This window comes from Manis javanica, chromosome 2, assembly GCF_040802235.1.
Source record: "Manis javanica isolate MJ-LG chromosome 2, MJ_LKY, whole genome shotgun sequence".
Classification (NCBI taxonomy): Eukaryota; Metazoa; Chordata; class Mammalia; order Pholidota; family Manidae; genus Manis; species Manis javanica.
The window spans coordinates 155,423,272-155,447,162 of record NC_133157.1 but is presented as its reverse complement, the minus strand read 5'-3'; the positions used below and the strand labels follow the sequence as shown (position 1 = coordinate 155,447,162).

The 23,891-nt window shown below is 39.1% G+C and overlaps 2 protein-coding genes across 27 annotated transcripts in view; one reads left to right on the top strand and one right to left on the bottom strand.

Annotated features, from left to right (window-relative positions):
* Nucleotides 1-8,195, top strand: part of ARFGEF1 (ARF guanine nucleotide exchange factor 1) — a 139,710-nt gene extending 131,515 nt beyond the window's left edge. The window contains exons 35-39 of one of the 2 annotated variants that reach the window (XM_036998175.2): nucleotides 1,176-1,315; nucleotides 2,783-2,951; nucleotides 4,133-4,271; nucleotides 5,184-5,301; nucleotides 6,784-8,195. In XM_036998175.2, the coding sequence (XP_036854070.1) occupies nucleotides 1,176-1,315; nucleotides 2,783-2,951; nucleotides 4,133-4,271; nucleotides 5,184-5,301; nucleotides 6,784-6,948 (731 nt within the window). In that variant the 3' untranslated portion in view covers nucleotides 6,949-8,195. Of the gene's footprint in view, nucleotides 1-1,175; nucleotides 1,316-2,782; nucleotides 2,952-4,132; nucleotides 4,272-5,183; nucleotides 5,302-6,783 lie in introns of those variants that run through there. The other variant, XM_073229611.1, reaches the window with a different exon arrangement.
* A 1,028-nt stretch (nucleotides 8,196-9,223) lies between these two features.
* The window catches only part of CSPP1 (centrosome and spindle pole associated protein 1), a 196,653-nt gene continuing 181,985 nt past the window's right edge, over nucleotides 9,224-23,891 (bottom strand). For 21 of the 25 annotated variants that reach the window (XM_036998181.2, XM_036998186.2, XM_036998179.2 and 18 more), the window contains 6 exons: nucleotides 21,918-22,058; nucleotides 20,101-20,147; nucleotides 18,020-18,083; nucleotides 12,834-12,943; nucleotides 10,697-10,835; nucleotides 9,224-10,072 (listed from right to left, as the gene is read on the bottom strand). In XM_036998181.2, coding sequence (XP_036854076.2) covers nucleotides 9,861-10,072; nucleotides 10,697-10,835; nucleotides 12,834-12,943; nucleotides 18,020-18,083; nucleotides 20,101-20,147; nucleotides 21,918-22,058 — 713 coding nt within the window. In that variant the 3' untranslated portion in view covers nucleotides 9,224-9,860. Of the gene's footprint in view, nucleotides 10,073-10,577; nucleotides 10,836-12,833; nucleotides 12,944-18,019; nucleotides 18,084-20,100; nucleotides 20,148-21,917; nucleotides 22,059-23,891 lie in introns of those variants that run through there. The other 4 variants (XR_012128224.1, XM_036998182.2, XM_036998184.2 and 1 more) reach the window with 4 other exon arrangements.

Sequence of the window (23,891 nt, the reverse complement as noted above, 5' to 3'; positions counted from 1 at the left end):
GAAGACTGGAAAGGAGCCTTTATTAACTACCAAAGTAAGGATAAATTAAAGGAAGTTACTCTGCTACCCTCCACAATCCCCCAAAACATGAATTAATTGCACAAATTGGTGCCAGAAAAGGGAATTTGTAATAAAAGCAAAAGGAAAAAGAGACTGAAGGATCCTAAGTGATCCATTGCTGGAGATGTTGCCACAGACTGTTTAACAGGCAGATCCTGGGCAGTGTCCACATCCTGGAGAGCTCACTGGAGAAGCTGCCCTCAGGCCCAGGGTCAGGGTGGCAGTGGGCCTGGGCCGCCCCAGAGCCACTAGTCAGTGCTGCCAAGCTCATGCAGCATCTCCCGAGTTACTCATCTTCCCTAACCTTACACTCCACTCAGGAAGACTGCTCTGGCTGCTATCCCTCCCTCTCCTGCATTCAGTTTTCTTCTGGTCAGTGAAATGAAAAATTCTTTCATGAATATGTCCTTATATGCTTATGGATTGTCAGAGCCATCCTCTTGGGCAAATTTGTATAGGCAAGAAGAGTATAGCTACCCTTCTGTTCACCTGGGCAACATGGCGAGTGCTGGATTATTTGCAGTTCAGTTACTTTTATAGTAATTCCCTCAGCAGTGCTTTGTATAGACTTCTTTGCTTATGGGTCCATTTGAAAATAATGAGGTCATCTAGCTACAACTGCTAATGTGGATCTAAATAAAACACATGCTGTGGCTAACCCACACATGCCCCATTCGTCAGGATTCTTGGCTGTCTGTCACTTCCTGTCTCATGGATCTAGTTTGTGTGGATTTCTTTTGGTTTAGGTTTTCATATTACCTCTATCCAAAGGTCAAACTTGGCCTTACAGCAATGCTATTAAAGTTTTAGCTTTTAATCCACTTGTTAGATAGTTTATTAAAAACCTAACTCTAACAAAAATTTGTATTGGAATCTTGAACATATTCACTGTTCTATGTCATTTGGAATATTTGTTTATTTAAAAAATTTTCTAAGGTTTTCTAAATATTGATTAAACAGTAGGTTTGTATACAAAAGCAGTATGTCTTTCTCAGTGTGATATGTGCAAGTTACCTCCATACATATTGTTTCCTTAGCATTGTAATGTCATAGAAATTATAAAGGATTCAAAATAATTTCTGTTTGCATGTGCATTGGGGTGGGTTTCCTCACAGAATTTCCAGAACAAAAATTGTTTGCCGCCCTGTTGATTAAATGTGTTGTGCAGCTGGAACTCATCCAGACTATCGACAACATTGTGTTCTTCCCAGCCACAAGTAAGAAGGAAGATGCGGAAAACTTAGCTGCTGCGCAGGTAAGGAGAGGTGGGAACAGCTGCTCTTTTGTTGGGTAGGAAGCTAGCAAGGTAACAGTCTGAGCTTCATGGCAGAGGTCAAGCTAGAGATTTAGTTTGGGGGGGGGTCTTCATTACACTGATGTTACTTTAAACCATGAGGTTGGACAGCAGCACTGAGCTAGTGAGTGGGCAGAGCCAAGAAGAGGGTCAGGGACAAGCTGGGGGCCTCCGTGGTTTAGAGCCCCAGTGATGGGACCACTGGTAAGGAGCCTGTGCAAACAAGTGTCCGTGAGGCATGGGAGACCTAGGGGCAGCGCCATCCTGGAAGTTAAAGGAAATGTTTGAAGAAGGGAGTGATCAACTCTGTCAAATGCGGTAGGTCAAGTAATATTCTGAGGATTGCCCTCTAGCACTTTAGTACCTAGACACTGTGGTTAATTGTAAGGTTGAGAACAAAAGCATTACTGCTATGGGTACAGGGAACTTACAGACAGCAATTACAAGTCTGTCAAGGAGTTTTGCTGTAAAGGGGTACAGAGAATTGAGGTAATAGGTGGGGGGAAGACGATGGGATCAAGAGAGGTGTGCTTTGTTTTAATGGTGGCATTGCAGCATGTTCCCTGATGAGAGTTCTCCAGGACAGAAAGAAGAAAACTGAATGCAGGAGAGGGAGGGATAGCAGCCAGAGCAGTCTTCCTGAGTGGAGTGGCACCTACCACGTAGCTCTCAGGGATTGTCGTGAATGGGAGGGTAGACAGGCGGTTCATGCAGGCCAATATGTGGGTAATATATGCAGAGAGGTTTGCTCCGTTGCCGGGGGTATTTGTAGGAGATCCCTTCTGCTAGCTCTGGTTTCTCATTGGGAGGGAGGAAAAGTCATCCACATAGTAGTGAACCAAGGAAGGAAGTTTTAGATACTTGAGGAAAGAAGTGAAAACATTAGCTAGTCGGCCTGGAAAGTGGACTGGAAGAGCGTAGGAGGATTGCTGGGCTACAGCACACAGAGCCCACAGAGCCTGTTTTTCTCCAGGTTGCTTATGGGGTGGGTGCAAAAGTGGAGCAGGCAGTTCTGCCAGCCAGTTACTAATAAATACGAGGAGGTAAGGGTTATACAAGAGAGTAATGATAACCACAGGCCAGGGATGCTAAACTGGTTAAGAAGCAAAGGACGGAGGCCCAGGGGAGCGAGGGATGGTGAAGTGGGGAAAAAGGCTGTAGGCTCTGGTAGGGTGCAGAGCTCCTGGACTCAGTAGTTAGGAGGGAACTGCAAAGGTAAGAGGTGGTGCTTGGTAACTAGGATGCATGGAATAAAAATTCTGGAAATTTCATTTAAAAAGATGGGCCTTTTCCAATTTTCTGTTGAGATAGAACAGCTTAAGTTCCATGGCTTGCTTATAAAACTGGTCTTTAGGGAGCATGGGTTACAGATTTACCAAAATCTGTGAGTGTGTATGTGAGAGATGTGGTGGTTTGTTTTTCCAAAAGAGAGATGCCGTGGACTTTGATGTTCGAGTTGATACTCAAGACCAAGGAATGTACCGCTTTTTAACATCACGACAACTTTTTAAGCTACTGGACTGCTTATTAGAGTCCCATAGATTTGCAAAAGCATTTAATTCCAACAATGAACAGAGAACTGCTCTATGGAAAGCAGGTAAGCTGTGCTTGTCTCCCATTTCAGTATCCCCTGAGAAAGGACATCTCACAGATACCTGCAGTTACCAGAATGCATGGATTGTATACATCAGGCCTATGCATTGCATTTTAATCTACCAACCACGTCTTGCCCGGTCTGTCCTAAGCCAAACACCTGCCTGCGTAGGTTTGTTTCCTGCTTGTTTAATCAACCTTTTATTTGACTGATTTGACCAATCATCTTTTCCTCTTGTTTACCCAGCCTGGGCTTTCCTTTGATACTGTCAGCATGCTCAAAGCTGCCCTTTTCTAAGAAAAAGTGTGAAGGTCCCAAATATAGAGTCTGGCATGTATTCAGATGACTTCTCTGTGTTCACCTCAGAATGGAATTGAACATTTTAGTAAGGAGGTATATTTGTTTTTGAATGAGTTGGAAAATTGAAATTAAAAACAAATTTTATAATAAATTAAAAATACTAGCATAAATAATTAAGGAGTACTTAGGCGCCTGATAGGTGCAAAATAGTGCTGGACGAAGCAGCAGAATATGGCAGAAAAAAAGAAAGGGAGCTGATGTTTATTGAACATCTAACATTATGTCAAATAGAGTGGTGTGTGCCTTATATTTCCACATTTTATTTAGTGCAAAATGTTTAACTCTTAATTAAGCCCATGGCTTTGTTCATCCTCTTCTCTTTACAACTACCTTCTGGAAAGGGTACTCTGCTTGTTTTCTTCCCCTAAACTCAACCCAATTTCTCGGCATTATTCTCTCAGATGGTTCCTGCCGGCTCCGTCAGGCCCTCACCGCTGAGCACTCTGGCTCGGGCTGTACAGGGCTTTCAAGTGCGGTTCCATTTGAAGAGTTCACTTTACCAGGCCCAAAGTTGTTTTGGATCTCTTACCCCCAGCTAGAAAGGGACACAAATTTTAAACAAAGAAGTCGCCTTCAGGTTGGGCCTCCAAGCCCAACTTGGCCTCCCTGGCACAGTCCTGAGGGGCCTTCTCTGTGCACCTCCTGCCCGCGGGCTGCCTGGACGGGGTGGAGGCCCAGGCTCAGGCCGCTGCTCTCAGGGTGGCTCTGCCTTGTAAGCAGCAGATGCCACAGCTGGGAAGGCACACAAAATGTGCCTCCGTAGTGGTCGTTTTGCCTTTATGTCAGATGCCGCCTTAAATTAATTCCGGAAACCCTTTCTTCAGGCTTCAAAGGCAAATCCAAACCCAACCTTCTGAAGCAGGAGACAAGCAGCCTAGCCTGTGGGCTCCGAATTCTCTTCCGGATGTACATGGATGAGAGCCGAGTTAGTGCCTGGGAAGAAGTCCAGCAGAGGCTTTTAAAGTAAGACTGTGGGTTGAGTCTGCCTTTGGCCCACGTGGCCACATGGTACAGAGCAGGAAGGGCTGCTGGGTCTGAGCCCTGGGCAGGGCCAGGGAGAGAAGTGGGGTCCTAAGGAGGAGATGGTAAAAATTAATAGTCCTAGAGATAAACTTGTTTTGGCACAGTTGGTGACATAAGAACAAATCATGTCTATTATTGCTATAACAGAGCGGGGGAAAATATTTTACCTCTTAAAACATAAAAACTTAATATTGTAGTTCTTAGGTTTTTCATACCACACGTGATTGTACCAGTTTACAAACCATTTTTGAGAGTGAAAACCTCCTGCCTGCATAATTTGAAAACATTTTCAGAATTTTTGTTGGTATTACTTTGTGTTCTAGTTTTAGTTTATGAGTTTTAAGATTCTGTCCTTTAAAATGTATCCTCTCACTGAGTGAAACATGCCATTCAGAAAGAACAGTTATCTGTGTGTTGTTTTTGTGTCTGCTTGGGGAAGAGATGTTCTCAGAGACCAAATAAATACATTTTAGAACTTTGAAGGTGACAGCTAGTCTGTTTTCCCATTTTATTGATGAGACTATAAGAGTCTCGATCTTCACAAGTTAAGGCAGCCCCTCCCCAAGTTGCAGTCCATGTCTCTTGATGCCTAGCTGTGCCTCCTGCACTGTGGCTTTGAATTCAGTGAAAAAAGAAAACAGAAAATGTAGGTTTCCTGAAGAGTTTCAGGGGCTTCTTTTAATATCATTATTCTTCCTGATTTGAGACGTATTTATGTTGACATTCTAGTTAATATAAACAGAATTTAGCAAGTTCCTGATAGTGAACATTTTTGGCAAAGGTTTCTCAGTAAATGCCTTACCAGCAGGTATATAAGCACATGTGAAAATGGGTGAATCTTTTCTGTTACAGTGTCTGCAGTGAAGCTCTAAGTTACTTCCTTACTCTAACATCAGAAAGTCATCGGGAAGCCTGGACTAACTTACTGCTTTTGTTTCTGACTAAAGTTCTAAAGATAAGTGATAATAGGGTAAGTAAGAGACATCGTATCCAGCCCAGCATTTCTAGGATGACCAGCAGCTCCCCTAGAGGGAGGCGGGGGTGCCCAGTTGGAGACCCGTTGCCCAGGAGCTTTCTGAGGTTAGTCAAGCAAAGCCCAGGCCCCTCTGCTGCTTTGTGCTGGACCAGGTGGCCTGTCCCTCATTGGCCCTTAGTTGTCTTCCTCCTTACCCTGCTTTGTTCTCTGGTCAGTGACTCCGTAGGGAAGGAACCAGAATTCTTTAGGACACCTTGACAAGCTACAGGGTTCCTCCACACACTGCAGTGCCCATTCTGGCCCCTGAAGTGTCTCCTTCCACCCCATTTTGAAAACTCCTCTCCTGCCCACACTCCTTCCATCTGCCCCCTGAGGCTGCCTCTGAGGCCCTAGGCCTGTGATCTCGGCTTCAGGCATTCCTTAGGCGTGTTTATTAGTTTGATGTGACACACATTGTCTAGTGAACTCATTTAAGGATTTTAATCCAAAAATGAAATACAGATATATAGCTGTAAGTATAAATGCATTATTTATGGTTTCCAAACATAGATATTTCACCCTTTAAAAACTATAGCAACTTACAGCTCACATAAATGAAAACAGGTTGCTATGATCCTTGAATGGGTTTAAAAATGCCTCGTCAGGTGGCCTGACATTTGCTACTTTGGGCCCTGGTGATGTATGGGACCCTGTGCAGTCCAGGTGATGCCACTCAGTGTCATACAGGTGTTCATCTGAAGTCATATGCTCTGGGTGCACATGCACTGCCATCTAGTTCCCCGGGCCGGGTAAAGCTGGGAGAACTGAATTCAGGCACGGCAGCCATGTGGCCAGGAAGGACTCCACACCCCAGTCTGTCTTACTGCCCAGCTTGCTTTCTTGCCACAGTGTTACACTGCTTCCTTGCACCTTGTAGAGGGTGCATAGAGAAGAAAAAGGGAAAAAATAGGCAACTAGTTTCAGAGATTAAGGAGCTACAGCAAAGATATAAAGTATATTAATTGAACTATAAATACGGAATTACAATCTTTGCCTAGAGATTGCATATTTTATACTGCAGTGTTAGGTAGAATTTTCCCTGAAATTTCAAGTTTTACTTAATAAAAGATACAGTTTCAATAATCTAGAGCTTAGAAGAACTCAGCTGTGGTTCCTACTTGGCTTACTTTTGCTCATTACTTATTACCCTGGAAAAACTGATACATACCAAAAGTTCATTGTAAGTTTATCAAGGAAATGTAATGGAAGATGTTTTTCAAAGTAAGGATAGATATGAGTATTATTTGTACTAAGTCTTTTGAATATTTCTCACTCAGTCTTTCAGTTCCATAATCAGTACACACACTGCTTTACACAGAGGTCTTTCCTACTCCATTGATCATTGCATGTCCCGGAGTGGTTTGATTCTAAAGGCAGTTTGAGGTTCTGTGATTTGGAATGCAAGCACTAACAAGAGAAATTCATTTCCTCTTGCAGTTTAAAGCTCATGCATCATTCTACTACCCTCTTTTATGTGAAATTATGCAATTTGACTTGATTCCTGAACTTCGTGCTGTTCTTAGAAGATTTTTTCTGCGAATCGGAGTAGTTTTTGAGATATCAAAACCACCAGAACAGGAACTTGGAATAAACAAGCAATGATGGGAAGTTAATGTTTTCTGTTGGCATTTACAACCCTCAGCTCTTTAAAAGGACCCTGGAGCTAAGGTTTCCTACCTGAAAAGTGGTTTCTCTGAATTGCAGTGTGTAAAGGTTACTAGTAAAGATGCTTAGAGCTGTAACTCAGAGTTACAGTGCTCCAGACATTTCTAGTAATCTGGTGGATTCTGTTATGTGTGACAATGTTGAACAAAAAGCCTGTTTCCACAGTGTCAGCTTATGCTCACTTTTCCGAGAGCCCCACATATTTTTGGCAGATGTGGAAGTGAAACTTACCCAAAGAACTATTAGATGTAAAGATTTGAACTTCTACAAGAAGTACAACTCAGGAGAGCTGTATTTTGAAGGATAAAATGTTTATAATTGGGGGGGGGGGTAGAAATTATTGTTCAAGGTAAAAGATATTTAGCAACTATGGTATTCTTATTCTGAAGACTTTTTTGCACACTCAGGCAATCTGAGATACTGGTAATCATCCTGTGAAAAATGTACAGAGATGCAGGTCTGTAATATAAAAATCTTAAAAACATAATTTTCCTGCATTTTATTTTATTTCATTATTTTCTTATCATTTGCTAAATACCTATAATTGTCAAATGCACTAAACATTTGGGTTGAACTTTTTGTCTTTTTTATTTTGTGGGGATTTTGGTTTTGCCCTTTTTTTGGGGGGGGGTTGGTAATTTTGAGGGTTTAACAGGCCCAGAAACTGTTCTGGCTGACACTTGTCATGATCAACAACAAAAAAAGGTAGACGATATTCCCTACTGGCGTAACTACCTGTAAGATACTTCTCTTAGGGCTTTTAAAGATAAGCCATTAAAATAAAGTGATCCTTCACGGACTGAAACTTGAATCACTGCAAAATGAATCAAGGTTGCTGTCACTTTTTCTTTTCTTTTGAGTGGCGGAGCTTGATGTAGATTTTACCCTATGTACAGAATTTAATGTTGACTATATTAAATCTGGCATGGTTTGGAGAAGTTAGATTTACTGGAATCGTATTCATACTGTGAATTGTGTTCTGATGGTTAAAAAAATGACAAAGATTGTCAAGCATTCCCTAACAGTGGATGTAGAAAATTTTTTCAGATGGATAAGATGTATATGGTACAGATGTAAAGTTTTCTATGTAAAAAATTCTGTACAACTTTCTGTACAATATTGATTCTCATCTGCATATTCTAATCAGGCTATAGGTCAATAAAGTTTTTGGATTATTTCATCAGTGCAATCAAAACCTGTGTAATCTACAGCATTACCTGTGTAATGTTTGTTTCTTTTTTGTTTTTGTCATAAGCCAAAACATTTTTTTATTAAGGAAAGAACATTTTTAGCCAGAACTATGAATTCAATATTGTTTAGCTCTGATATTTTCTCTCTCCTCCAGCCTCTGGCATTACATCCTCCCCCAACAGCCTGCTTTTAACGATAGGATAGTCATAATTGACTATTAATTATTTTGTGTTTGATCCAGAATAAGGCTACTGTTTCCTGAGAGAGCTAAAGTTTGTAGGACTCATTCAAGTTGTGTGATACAATGGCATTAAAAAGGAAAATGGAACACACACTGAGATCATTTGAGGGTTGTGTTAAAAAATGGGAAGTGTTGAGTGTTTGCTCTCACACCTTACATATAAGCAGGCATTGAACAGTATATTTATAAAAGTGCACCATTATTTATTACCTGCACGATGCAAGATCTGGGAGCCACTATGACCTTCTGGTCTGAGAGTTAAGTGTTTCAAATGCTTTGGTGGTTTATTATTTTATCGTGTAGTATCAGGACTCTCCCTAGAGGACACAGGCTTTCATTTTACTTTCAGATGAAGATGATGAAAGAGGAAAAATCTTCACAGTAAGATAAACAATGGTTAATTATAAAATAATAGTATAAAATTTACATGTATCTAAAATTCGGAGAAATTTCACACAAGGTAAACATGTCTAATTATGCCAGTGGAAATGCACAGGAATCAGTACAGTACCTAGTGGAGTTTGGGGAGGAGGGGTTGTTCTCAGTTATCCTGGTGTTAAAGACACTATAGAGAATTACCAGAATATGAATTAATCTTTCCATTCTTAAATGTACCACTTATGCTGGTGGGGGACTCACTCACTCAGACCCAAGGGTCATGGTGGCACAGCAAGGATCCCGGGCTCTGTCCTTGACCCCTGGGTGTGTGCGTGTCTCCCTTCAACTTCTAGAACACCTTGTCTAGAAACATCAATTCCAGTTAAAATCAGAAAATGGACATTGGTAATAAAAATAATTTATTTCTATCAAGTAGTAGTTAAATCATGAATCAGTAAACTTAATGCCTTCATTAGCACACAAACAGGCAGAAAGATGTGGCATTTAGTCCCTGGCTCATGGGAATAAGTTTCGTCTCCCATCATTTACACTGAATCAGTCACTACAAGTGACATGGAAAGAGTAACTAGCACATTTGATTCTCTTATTACACAGTAACTGTATAACAGCTACAACCAGCTGCTAAATGAATTGTTTTAAATAATGATTAACAATGGCAGATACACATATAACAGCATTCTGGTTTCACAGTATCGTTAAGACACTTTTGTGTTTTATTCACCTTAACAGAATTTAGAGTAATGCACATATGGTAGTTGATTTCAAGAGTTCATTACCACCCTAATTTATGGCAAAATTGTACAAAAACTCTCTAATGATTCTACATTACATAAATTAAACTCAGCCTTTTATTTGTATACCTAATATATATCCATCATGGAAAAAATATACCTTCTGTACAGATGAAACTTGTGTTAAGTACCTTCCAAGTACAGGCCAAAAGTAGCACATATTATTAAAGGTTCAGATTTAACATCCATTTGTCCTGAAAAGGCACACTGCTGGGTCACTTATAGATTTATTTCAGCCGTGCACAGTAGAGACCCTGCCAGGGGAAAGCACCTGGTTTTCCAGGCACCAGCTGCTGCTCCTGGTTCAGGTGCTCTGCCATAAACTGTTTCAGCGTTTCTGAGGTGCCTGGGCGGAGCCAGGGCTCGGTTGCCACAGAGTCGGATCCATCATCACCGTCATGCTTCATGATGTCTTCAGGGTCCCCCAGTGAGCTCTCATCTACAGAAGGCAAGAGAAACACAACTTGGGTGATGTGGGCCACAGATAATACAGCAGTTCTGCAGTTAAGAACACAGTACTGTGGAGAAATGCCAAGCTGTAAACTGTACCACTTTGTCCACACCCCTCACCTTTTGAGGTAGAGAAGCAAATCCAGAAAGGATACAGTTTTATGAAAAACTGATAGACTAAGCAAGGTGACTGTAGAAGTGTAGGCAGTCTTAACTTGCTGTCACCTCAGGAGAAACTGAATGGATACCACACAAAATTTTTAGTGAGCAAGGTTTGGGAAATAATTTCCTTACAGCAGTGTTAAATAAGTTGGGAGTTAAGTCACTTTAGGAAAGCACTAGACGAGAGAAAACAACTACCATTCTTACACCTAAGAGGTGTGTCAACTCCATTAAAAGGTAGCTCTTAATTTTTCATTATTTAATTGAATTGGTTGTCCTCAACTTGCATATGTGTTTTATTATTTGGTGTAATAACAGGAAAATCTTCCTACCCTGTGATGTCAATTTCGGTCTGTGAATGACTTCACCAGCCATCAGTGAGAACTTTGATGTAAGCAGGTTTAACAGTTCATAGAGAGTTTGCTGTAGGCCATTAAACTATGCCATCTACCTGTATTAATAGGTTTATTCTGAAGTTCGTTGAGTCTTTGAATTCGTTCCTCATTTCTCATTCTAATCTGATCAACATTTACACTGGATACAGATTTTAAAGAGAAACCATCTGGTGGTACATGAGGATGGCTGTTATCCTGTAGTTAGAAAACAGACCTTTACAAATGATCATTAACATAAAATACATTCAGAATAAATCAGTGAGTCAAACAAAACCTGTAGCATTTGTATTCTACCTCCTGTTGTTTATCCATGTAGGCTCAGAGGAAAGTTTGGCATTTATGGTAACATGTAAGTGCTGCCAGACTGAATAAAGGTGGGCAATTTAATACACAAAAAGAAAAAACAGCAGTGGCTTATTATCAGTCCAAGTACAGTAATCAAGATAGGGTAATCCTGGCATAAGGATACATATACAGATCAATGGACTAAAAATGGGAGTGAGTCCAGAAATAACCCCTTACACTTTCCAGACATAAGAGCCAACAAAATGCACTATAGGAAACAAATATCTTTTCAACAAATGGTACCAAAATAACTGGATGTTCACATGCAAAAGAACAAATATGGACCCCGTAACCTCACACCATATGCAAAAATTAACAAAGTGGATCACTGACCAGAAGAGCAAAAACTAAAAACTTTAGGAAGAAAACAGAAGTTAACTTTCATGATACTAGGTTAGGCAATGGCTTCTGTGCTCCAATGGACACCATCAAGAAAGTAAAAAAACCCACAAAATTAGAGAAAATACTACAAACTGTATCAAATTTGGGGCTTCTATCCAAAATATAGAAAGAAAACTCAACAATACAAAGATAACCTGATTTGAAAATGGGCAAAGGATTTGAATAGACAGATTTCCAAAGAAGATAGATAAATGGCCAGGAAGCACATAAAAAGTTGTGCAACATCATTAAGGAAATAATAAACATGACTTCACATTCTAGGATGGCTATAATAAAGACAATGGTGACTCTTGACCAGGATGTAGAGCAATTGGAACCTTCATACAGTGCTAGTAGGAATGAATGAAAAATGGTGTGGCCACTTTGGAAAAGTCTGGCACTTCTTCAAAATGCTAAACATAGTTACTACATAACCCAACAATCATACTCCTAATATGAAATGAAATTTCATTTCTACGAGAAATGAAAAACAAAAAATTTGTGCATGAATGTTAAAAGCAGCAATATTCAAAACAGGCAAGTTTTGAATGGATAAACGAAATGTGGACTATCCATACAATGAAATATTACTTGGCAATAGAAAGGAATCAAGTACTGACATGCTAAAACTTTGATGACCTTTGGAAAAAGGAAAAAAAAAGCCAGTCACAAATAACCATATATTGTATAATCTCATTTATAGAGACAAAGATTAGTGATCACTAAGAAAACAAGTTACTGCCACCTAGTAAAGCTGTACATGTAATGCTAATAACAGCATTTGCCATTTGTTAAAGAGTTCTCTGTACTTGACTCAGGGCAAAAATGCTTCGTATATAATTCTGTTACCTCCATGTCATATATAAGGAAATAGTTTAAGAAATTGCCCAAACTTGCTTACCCACCAAAGAAGTGACACTTGAGGTATATAAAGGATTGCAAAGCCTGCACATTTTAGTGGGTGCACTGTAAAAACATTTAAACATGTTCTGTGAAAAGAACATGGGTTTGAATATCAGCCTTCCATGTTACCTTGGGCAAATCATCTGACCAAGACGGAGAAGATGCTTACAGTAATAGGTTTAAGTGACTATGAGGCTATAGCAGGCTTTGCAATAAATGTTATCTCTTACTGTGCCTTCTCTGAAATCCATATATTCTGCAGGAGGGAGGTAGGGAGGGCTGGGGTGAATAATTAACATAGGACAGAGATTCTGTGCCAGGTACTAGGCTTATTTGCAGCCACCCTGGGAGATAGGAATATACTACCTCAAAGCAGCCAAGGCACCAGAGTTCAATGACCAGCCCAAGGTCATCCAGCTGTTAACTGGGAGAGCCTAAGGTCAGGCCTCATTCCAGAGCACATAAATTCTCTTTACTGGACCACACCAATTCAGCATAAGTCAGAAACCAGAACTCTCACTCCTAAACTGAAGAGGAAAAAAGCAAAGGACATTTCATACATACTAAGTCCAGTCCTTTCATTTTGTTCCTCCTGCGCTCCCTTGCAGAGGGCAGCGGTGCTGGCAGAGGGAGGGCATCCTCTTCGATGGCAGGATACGTCTCACCATAGGCACCTAGAAGGACCACACATGGAGAGAAATCTTCAACATCCATTTCAAATCCTTTTATTCTGTTTTTAAATAGCTTCAGTGAGATATTTATATAGAGTAACAACCCCCCCAGTGCACTGTAGGCAGTTCAGTGACTCGTACAGGACTGTGATCACCACTGCAGTGGAGCTTCAGAACATTTCCGTCCCCTCAGAAAGCCCCCTTGTGCTCACTGGCTCACTCCTCACTCCTACCCGCCCAGCCCCACGTAAACACTGACCTGCTTTCAGTCTCAAGGGATCTACCTTTCTGAAATTACAGAGACAGAATTATGAGGTAATATTTTGAGTTTTCACTTAGAATAATGTTTGAGGTTCATCTGTGTTGTACCATGTATCAAGTTCATTCTTTTTTGCAGAATAGGACTCCATCAAATGGGTATGTCACACATTTTGTCTAGCATTTATTAGTTGATGGACACGAACTCATTCTAGTTGGTGATTATTAATAATGCTGCTGTGAGCATTCATGTGCATGTTTTTTTGTGGCTATATATTTTCATTTCCTTAGGGTATTTTCCTAGGAGTGAAATTGCTGGGTATTACAGTAACTCTACATTTAGCGTTTTAAGGAATTAGCTAAACCATTTTCAAAAGTGGTTCTATTATAAGAAGGTTCTAGTATCCCCACATCCTTTCCATCACTTAGTATTGTCAATCTTTTTGATCATGGAGGTAAATAGCTTACAACATTTAGAACTTTTTGCCCCAAACTCTCTATTTTGAAAAAATTGAAACCTAAAGAAAAATGTTAACTATAATACAAGAGTAACTAAGGTCATCATTTCTTATTTTGCTACATTTACTATATATGGGGGGTTGGGTTTTGTAGCTTGCTTGCTTTTGCTGAGCCAGTAGACATCATGACATTTCATCCCTAAATACTTCCGCTGGCACCATCCAGAACAAGGACTGTCTCCTACACAGCCACATCTCATTATTACATTCAGGAAACTTAACATTGATGTAATACTATCATTTAACATATGATTGATAAATTTAAGTTTTTGAAATTTTCAGTGTATAGCTTTTTTTATGGAGCAACATACTACATTCTACTGAATGAGATACGGGGTTCTCTACTACACCAAAAATAGTTTTCTGACTTTATGTACCCCACCACTAATTCATTCACACTTTAGACTGTTAACCAGAGTTCAGTGAAACTGAGTGGAAAGTACAGAGAATTCTTATATCCCCTATATGTATACACCCTTATCCCACTCTTAACAGCTCCCATCACAGTGGTACATTTGTTAAAACTGATAAACCTACACTGACAAATCATAATTGCTCAAAATCCATAGGCTCATTAGAGTTCACTTTTGGTGTTGCACATTCTATGAGTTTTGAGATGTAGCCATCATCACACCATTTCATACAATAGCCTCACTACCCTAAAATTTTGTGCTCCACCTGTTCATTCCTCTCTGCTATAACCCTCGGCAAATGCTCGTCTTTTTACTCCATAATTTTACCTTTTCCAGAGTTCAAATGGTTGGGATCATACAGTATGTAGCCTATTCAGATTGGCTTCTATATACATTCAAGGTTCTTCCATGTCTTTTTCTGTCTTCTGAGTACTGAATAATTGATTCCAATGTCAGGATGTGCCATAATGTATTTATCCATTGGTTGCTTCCAGGTGTTGGCAACTTATGGACAAAACTGTTAAGAACATTTGTGTACTGGTTTTCATGTGGAAATAATTTTCAAAGTGTGTAATTGCTGGATCCTACAGTAAGAGTATGTTTAGTTTTATAATAAACTGCCAAACCATCTTCTCAAGTGGCTATACAATTTTGCACTCCCACCAGCAATGAATGAAAGTTCCTCCTGATCCACATCCTTGACAGCATTTGGTGGTGTCTGTGCTCTGAATTTTGGCCACTCTAATTGATGCAATATGGTGCCCTGTTGTATTCATTTGCATTTCCCTGATGACACCAGATATGGAGTACCTCTTCAAATGCTTATTTGCCATCCATATGCTTTCTTTGGTGAAGTGCCTGTTTGGATCTTTTGCCATCTTTTAATTGGACTATTTTCTTACTGTTGAGTTTTAAGAGTTCTTTGTATATTTTTGACAACAGTCCTTTATTTAGATGTGTCTTTTGCAAATATTTTCTCCCATCTTGGCTTATCTTCTCATTCTCCTGACATTGCCTTTTGCAGAGCATTTTTTATTTTAATAAAGTCTAGTTCATCAAGTTTATTTCTGTCATGGATCATACCCTTGATGTTTTATCTAAAAAGTGATCACCATACCCAAGATCTTCTAGGTTTTCTCCTATGTTATATTCTAGAAGTTTTACAGTGTTGCATTACATATTTATGTCTCTGGTCCATTTTCAGTTGAATTTTGTTAAGGGCATACAATCTGTGTCTAGATTAATTTTTTTGCATGGAGATGTCCAGGTCCCTACCACAACTTGTCACCAATCTGTTCTCTATGAGTTCACTTGTTTTTGTGACCATTCAGGTCCTCTGCCCCCTTTTTAAATTGATTTTTTTTTGGTATTGAGTTGTTTTGATTTCTTTATATATTTTGGGTACTAGCCCCTTATTGGATATATCATTTACAAATATCTTCTCCTCCCACACAATAGGTTTTTTGTTGATGGTTTCCTTTTCTGTGCAGAAGCTTTTTAGTTTATATAGTCCCACTTATTTATTTTTGCTTCTGTTACCCTTGCCTGGGGAGACATATCCAGAAAAAAATTATGAACACTAATGTTCAAGAGTTTACTGTCTATGTTTTCTTCTAGGAGTTTTATGGTTTCAGGTCTTATATTTAGGTCTCTAATCCGAGTTTATTTTTGTGTATGGTTCAAAACAGTGATCCAATTTCTTTCTTTTGCATGAAGCTGTCCAGTTTCCCAACACCATGTTTTGAAGAGACTGTCTTTCCCTATTGTATATTCTTGCCTCCTTTTCACGAATTAACATAGGCATGGGTTTATTTCTGGGCTCTTTATGCTGTTCCACTAATCTGTGTGTCTATTTTTGTGCCAATACCATACTGTTTTGCTTGCTATGGCTTTGTAGTATAGTTTGAAATCAAAGAACATGATACCCCAGTTTTGTTCTTTTTCAAGATTGTTTAGGCTATTTGAAGTTTTTGTGGCTACAAATTTTAGGTTCATCTGCTCTAGTTCAGTAAGAAATGCCATTCATATTTTGACAGAGATTGCACTGAATCTGCATTATGGTCATTTTGGAAATATTAATTCTTCCCATCCATGAGCATGGAATAGCTTTCCATTTGTGTTTTCTTCATTTTCTTTCACAAATGTCTTACAGTTTACAGACTGCAGGTTATTCACCTCCTTGGTTAAACTTATTTCTAGTTATTTTATTCTTTTTGATGCAATCAATTGTAAGTGGGATTGATTATATATATAAAAATGCAACAGATTTCTGTACATTGATTTTGTATTCTGCAACCTTACTGAATTCATTTAATAGTGTTTTTTTGTGGAGTCTTTAGGGTTTTCATGAAAGTGATTATTGATTCAGTTTCTTGCTTTTATTGTTATCATGATCAATTTGGTTTTTTCCAGCTTTACTGAGATACAATTGACACATAACATTGCATAAGTTTAAGGTGATGATTTCATATACATATATTGCAAAATGCTTACAATAGTTATAAAGATAGTTACTATATCCTTCACCTAATATATTTATCATTTTTCTGTTGTTATGGTGAGAATATTAAAACTCTATTCTCACAGCAACTTTCAAGTATACAATACAGTATTGTTAAGCACAGTCACCATGCTGCACGTAAAATTCCCAGAATTTATTCATCTTAAAAGTGAAAAGTTTGTACCCTTAGACCAATATTTCCCCCATTTTCCCACGTCTCAATTTCTTTAATAGACACAGGCCTATTCTAATTTCATTTTCTCTTTTGTGAGTTTTGGCAGATTATGACATTAAGAAAACTGGCCCATTTCAACTAAGTTATCAAAAAGAAAAGCACTGAAACTATCAACTTTACCCATATTCATGAGAACAGCAGTAACACAGTCACAATTGTGAGATATCTGTGGTGACCATTAATAAAAAAGAGAGATTGCTGTATCTTTCATCTAGTATAAAATCTAGTGTAATGGAAATTCCAAGACACCACCTTGAGTGTCCCAGACTGTCTTCACTGTCAGCAGGAACAAGTCACATTTCCCTGATTCTACTACAGACAAGTTATCCTTTATTCACTCTACACAATATGACTTCTTCAGACAGGAAAAACTCATTAAAAAAAAAAAAAAGACAGCAATATATGGGATAGTTTGGAATTTTTATCACATGAAAATATAAAGTAATTGGGGCATGAAATACAACTAATATATAGAAGAGATCATTCCCTTATGGATAGCACATAAGCTTATATATTAAGTGTATATATAGAGTATTAAGAAAAAAGATCCCATGTTACATTCACATATCTATCCATTTGTATGTATATGTTTAGTATTATTTTATTGCCTGATTAAATTTGTTTACCAACCACCCCCAACTGTCAAGATTAAAGACTGCTCCAAGCCCACAAGGATACCTCATGTCACCCTCTTGTAACTACACGTGCCTCTCCCTACCCCTTCATGTCTGTCATGCTGGCAACTACTAATCCTTTCTCAATTTCTAAGATTTTACCATTGTAAAAATGTCACATAAATGCAATCATACAGTATATAATTTTGGGGGATTGGACTCTATTGTTCAGCCTTATTTCCCTGGAGATTAATTCAAGTTGTATGTATCAATAGTCCACTTTTTTTTAGTGCTTAGTATTATTCCATTGTATGGATGTAAAGCTGTTAAGAAAATCCATATACAGATTTTTTTGTGAACCATTAACATGATTTCTAAAGTTCATTTTAGTTTTCAGATCTTGAAAACTTTTTAAGTCATATCTGATCATTTTTTCATTGTTAGTACAACAATACTCCTTTTTTTACCATCTCACATGAACACAAGAAATACAAATAATGTTTAATATTAAACAAATGATTGGCAGAATAAATATACTCACCAATAAAAGCACTATCAGATTCCAATAATGAATTTTTCAAGAAATCATCAGTGTCATCTCTAGGCTAAAAGAAATGTTACCTATCAGTGATTTTTTATTAGTCCTGTGCAGAAAAACAAGTTTGTACTAAGAGGCACACATCTCCATACTGTTCCCAAAATTAGCAAAAGAGGATGGGGAAGGTAGGACTTGCTGCTTCCTTCCTATACCACAGTCCAATGCCCAGAAAATACAGGAAAGAACTTCTAAGGGTCAAGTTATTCCTGATAAAAATAGAGTATGAAGCAATGAACCCAATTAAACAATGGAAGTCTTTACATTGCTGAGATTCAGTTATTCTTTCAATAAATCCATACAGTGCACTTACTATTTCCTCCATGCTAGGAACTGGAAATATAAAGATGAGTAATCGTTTCTGCTGTGGAGTAGGAAAAGGGGGGACGCCTTATGTGTCAGCAGTTTTCAAGAAGGCATAGCACAGACATGGGGGAAAAAATCCTAGGATTGGGTTTGTAATGAGTTCTCAAGAGAGCAATAATTTAAATTCACATAGAATTTTACAGTGGAGAATAATTTCACCTTCTATGTTGCAAGGAACCTAAAGTCATCCACCACCACCTCCCTGTGTTTCCCTTCTGAATTTCAAGGATGTACTGCAGTGAAGAGCTGTCCATTAACTTCTAAAGAAACTGATACACTCACACACAGCACTGACAATCAGAAAGTTCTTCTCTTCCACTGAATTCTTCCATATACTGAATTTATTTTTATTTTAACTTTTATTAACTCTATTTCTGCTTTCTAGCATGATAATAATAGCATCTAATATTTACCAAATGGTCTGCACTAAATTAGCAAATTGTTTGCTTAATCACCTTATCTCTTTATAAGAGATATAAAACAGCAGCCTCCTGTCCTCAGTCTATTCTCAAGGAATAACAGTGTTAAAATATGAAAAAAAGAGTATTACTCCTTTGCTCAAAAATTTTGGAAGTTTCTCAACACATTCACAGCATAAAAGACAAAACCTTGTGATGACCTCTGAGGCTCCACAGTGCAACCCATCACCTCTCGGCCTCAGGTGCCATCCCCACCCCTCTTTGGCCTCCCTGGCATTCTCCCTGCCCTTTACATGCACCAGGCCTCCTCCTGCCCAGGGCATCTGCCTTCCTGGTCTTCCTCCAGAGGTGTTCCCCGATATTTCACATGGCCACCTCCCTGATGCCCTTACACAAATATTAGCTAAGCAGGGAGGCCTTTCATGCTCACTGCATTTCAGAGGCAAACCCTCTTACCCTGGAACTCCCAGCACCCTATTTCACAGATAACATTTTCTCTACAGCCCCATGATTTAATCTACTATAGATTTTATTACCTCTCCCACTTGCCAGAAAGTAGGGATTTTTATTCCTTTTGTTCACTCTCATATCCCCAGCACCTAGAATAGTATCTGGTCCATAGTATTCAGTAAGTATGTGTTGAATCAAAATGGCTCATCCCTTCCCTTTCTTCAGTCTTTGCACAGATGTCACCTCCTCAGGATAAGTGATGCCCTTACCTTGCTCATTCTCTTTACAGGCCTCACCACTACTTGTATTACAGACTCCCACTTCCACTGCTGCTACCATTGACAGCAAATACTCACACTGTGCTCACTATGGGCCAGGCCCTACTCCAAGGGCTTTCAATATATTATCTCATTAATCCTCACAATCCTTGAGCTACTTTTATTTAATAAAATTATTACATGCTAGGCTTGTCTCTGAACCTTGCAAATATTAATTTAATCTTCATAGCCATCATCCGAGGTAAATACTATTATCTCATTTTACAGATTAGGAAGCTGAGGTAAAAAAAGATGAAATGCTTACCTGAAGTCACACAGATATAGACAAACTTGTTTTTAGTTATCACAATGCTTCCTCTACATATTATATACTAATATATCTCCATTGATACTGGTAAGATTTAAGTTCTTAATTCAATATTCCCAAAGAATTCAAAATTGAAATACTCACTTAGACTCCTAAAAGTTTATATCCCCCAAAATCTAGCTTGAAAAATTGTCACTGATTTCTTACCATTTTGTGGTCTTGCACTTTAACACTTGGGATGGCATCCAGATCAACTGTAGTCAATAAAGTGAAAAGGTTAAGAAGTACTTAAAAAACAAATAAGTTTTAGAGTGTCTTTTGTGACTAGGGCACAAAAATTCTTATTGGAAATTACTTTTCAACTATTATATTTCCGAATGTTTTTAAGATACCACTTATTATAAATAAATATAATCCAGTATACATTCTAGTTGGATAAACTTCTCCCATTCACACTGATGAATATAAAAAGTAGAATCGCTGTAAACATAAAACTGATGCCTACAGAAAAAATAAAGAAGGATTCTTCACCAACTTCTTTGGTATTTCTACCATCTGGGTGGAAAGTTGTTGAGAAGAATTAAACAGGAACCAGTTCAATTCCAGGCTCCTGGTTCCAGGGGCAAAAAAGAGTTGGAATCAGGTATCCCAAAGGCTCCTCTGATTTGCACAGAGTTCTATTATGTTCAAACTTGGAGAAGTCCAAAGTTCCAGGCGTCAAAGACAGTCTGTATTCCTTCTTAGGTTTCTTATAGCCAAATTTGTGACTGTTTTATAGTTAGACCATATTCTTGAGCATTAAATGATTAAATCCACCTGGAGACTCCTTTTGGACTATCCAGCCTAAGATGCCAAGACCACACTGGATCAGATCACCGGCTGCATATCTTAAAGAAAATTTCCTCCAAAGTGAGCACAAATGTTGAATATACTTGCTCCTCTCCTCTCCTAATGATAAACCTACTGTTTTACCATAGAATTTGGGTTTTTCTGCTGTCACAGGGTGATCAATGAGACCATTGTTAAAAATTCTGTACAAGATGGGGGGAAGGCTTTTTCTGTATCAGTCTTTATCAAAGTCTCGACCTGTGACCTGGGCCCAAAGTGATGCACCCCTTACTCCTGTGAGACGGTCTCATGTGGTCCAAGAGGATTCCTCAGATTCTGCAGGCCAAACCAGCCTACCAAGGCAGGGTAAATTTTCCTAAGAATAATTGGTATGACCATGTTCTCCTATTCTTGTTACCTGACTGGTGTCTTTTTATGATTCATTTTCCATGGCCACCTGCAAAAGCCTCAAGGCTAGCACATCTGGTGATATACACGTGAAAGTCATGTCATACACCTGGTCAGTGGAGCCCATCCAGAAATGCTCTCTGAAGCGCTCCCTCCATTCTGCCTCTGGGTGTCCAACCACCCCCAGGTACATGTGCCCATAGGGCCCCACAGTTCTCTGCAGTGCTCATCACAGTTATGCTCATTTTTAACACCTAACTTCTCCAACAGAGTAGAAGCTCCTTGGGAGCAGTAGCATATTTCATTCATCACCACATTCCCCAGATATGGGTCAGTACCTGAGTCCACAGAAGGCCCTCGATAAGTATCTGCTGATGGGCTAATTATGCAAAAATATATTCATAGCCCAGTCTGATGCTTTACAGATTTTATGCAATATCAACACTTAAACACTCAGGGTGAGAAATGCCCCATGGGGCACTGTCTGCCCAGCATGCCTTTCCCTGGCTCCTAGCTCCTGGGGCAGCTGTCCCCCAAGGTACTCTACCCTCCGGGCTCTAGTGAACGGCTGGGACCCTCTCATACATACAAAATATAAACCAGTGAAGCCAATCAGAGGCCTCTCTGGGAGCCATTCTTTTCTGGGGCTAGAGATCAAAGGGCCACATGAGCACGCTGCTGCCATTAAAGGGGCCTGTCCAGGACTGAAATCAATACAAGAGGTGGAGAAAGAAAGATGGCAAAAAGCCCCAGTGACACTCTATGAAATAGTAATGATTATTTCTTACCTTTAGCAACTTCCTGGATTTTTATTCTATTTAGTCTCCTCTGCTGCTCCCTTAGCAAGGCTTGCTGCTGAATCTCTAAAGTGTGATGATCTCTTGGAGGATCCGGGTACATAAATTTTAGATCAACTCTTGTTTCTGAATCTAGTGCAAAAAATAAGTTATACAACAAAGTTAAACCCTGTTTCCAAAAGAGACTTTACAAAACTTCACTATAACATATGAACAACCTCACTTCAAAAATCAAGAAACAATATAAATAATGGAACATCACCAAAGTCAAAGAACATTCAAATTATCATAAAACTAAAGAACATGAAATATTTAAATATTCTTCAAATAAATATCTTTTCACAAGCTTATTAACATCATAAGGAAGCCCCCCGGAACAAGCAGGAGCTTACTGATGCGCTCTCCATCCCTCCCGAGATGCCACCAGAGCACAGAAAGGGCAACCAGCAGGCAGTCACATGGTCACATGGCTACGACTCAGGTGGCCATGAGACACTAGGATCACAGCCGAATCCCTTATAAGAAATTATCAAAATAATAGTGAAAAATGGGAAACCATGTTCAGTAAGAACTAGAACATGGTTAAGTATAAAGTTAACAGAAGAGATTCTGAACATATGAACCTGGACTGGACCCTGACTTCACCACTTCCAGACTCAGTTTCCTCTCTGCAAAAACAAGAAATTATCAACAACTCGTTCACACAATGAATGAGGACCAGATGTGGTAATACAAGCAAATGAAAGACTCAATTTTATGGTTTAAACCTCTTTGTTCTCAAGACATCTTTATATTCTCAAAAATTGAGGACCCCAAAGAGCTTTTCTCTCTCTCCCTCCCTCTCTCTCACACACACACACCCACCATATTAGAAATTAAAACTAAGACATTTTTAAAACATGAAGATACACAGATGCACATCCTATTAGCTTCAGAGCAATTAAGTCATCACATGCTCTGTAACCTCTAGAAAACCTATACATAAGAGAATAAATATGAAAAAAACAATGTCTTAGTTTATAATAAAAATAGTTTGATCTCACATATAATAAAAACACCTTTGACACCCACTGGGCTTAACATCAAGCCTGGTGTATGGTAAGTACTCAATGATAGCATAAAAAATAACTATGGTATTTGTAATTGGTAACACTTGTAAATCTAAATTAGAAAAATTAGAGAAAATTAATTATATCTTGTTTTTATGTTATACTCAGAAAACTAGAAAACATCCAAAATATTAATGGTATTTATTTTTAGTGGTTTGAATAAGGTGATTTTTTTTCCTTCCTTCTCTTTCTTTCTGTATTTTCTAAACATTCTATAATAGACTTTACTTTTAAAAAAAGAAGAAAAGTTGGAATTCTGGCTCATCTGGTATAGGTCATATGACTACACATCCCACTATATGTCTCCCTTTATTCTAGTACCTGCTCTGGTGACTGTTCCTAAATAAAAATTACATATTACACACACACTGTGGTTCCTCTCCGTGTTTCTGGCCTCCCAGGTCTCTCATTACCTTGGTAGCCCTAGTTCCCTAATGAGTATTCCCTCGTAAGTGTCTACATCAACTCTTCTCCACCCTCTCGCTTCTCCTCCTGCTTCCTCAGGGAGCCTGCTGCCTTCAACAGCCACCTCCGCTCACTCTCTCACACCCTAAACCTCTTCCTCCTGTAACAGCTCTTCACACCGGCACCCTGACAAACTACTCCAACTCTGTTCCCTTCACTCTTTCCCAGCGTCTTCCAAGGCCTGTCTTAGTGCTATTGCCTACAACACTATGCCTCCTATTCAATCCTCATTCCAAAGTTAATTGGCTCCAGTTTCCCTATTTCCACCAAAAAGGACCTAGTAGAGATTACCAGTGCCTCTGACCCAAGTGACAGCCCCAGTAGTCATCCTATACCACGACACCTTCTCCTTTGCCCATTCTCCTCCCTCAGCAGCCAGGATGCCATGTTC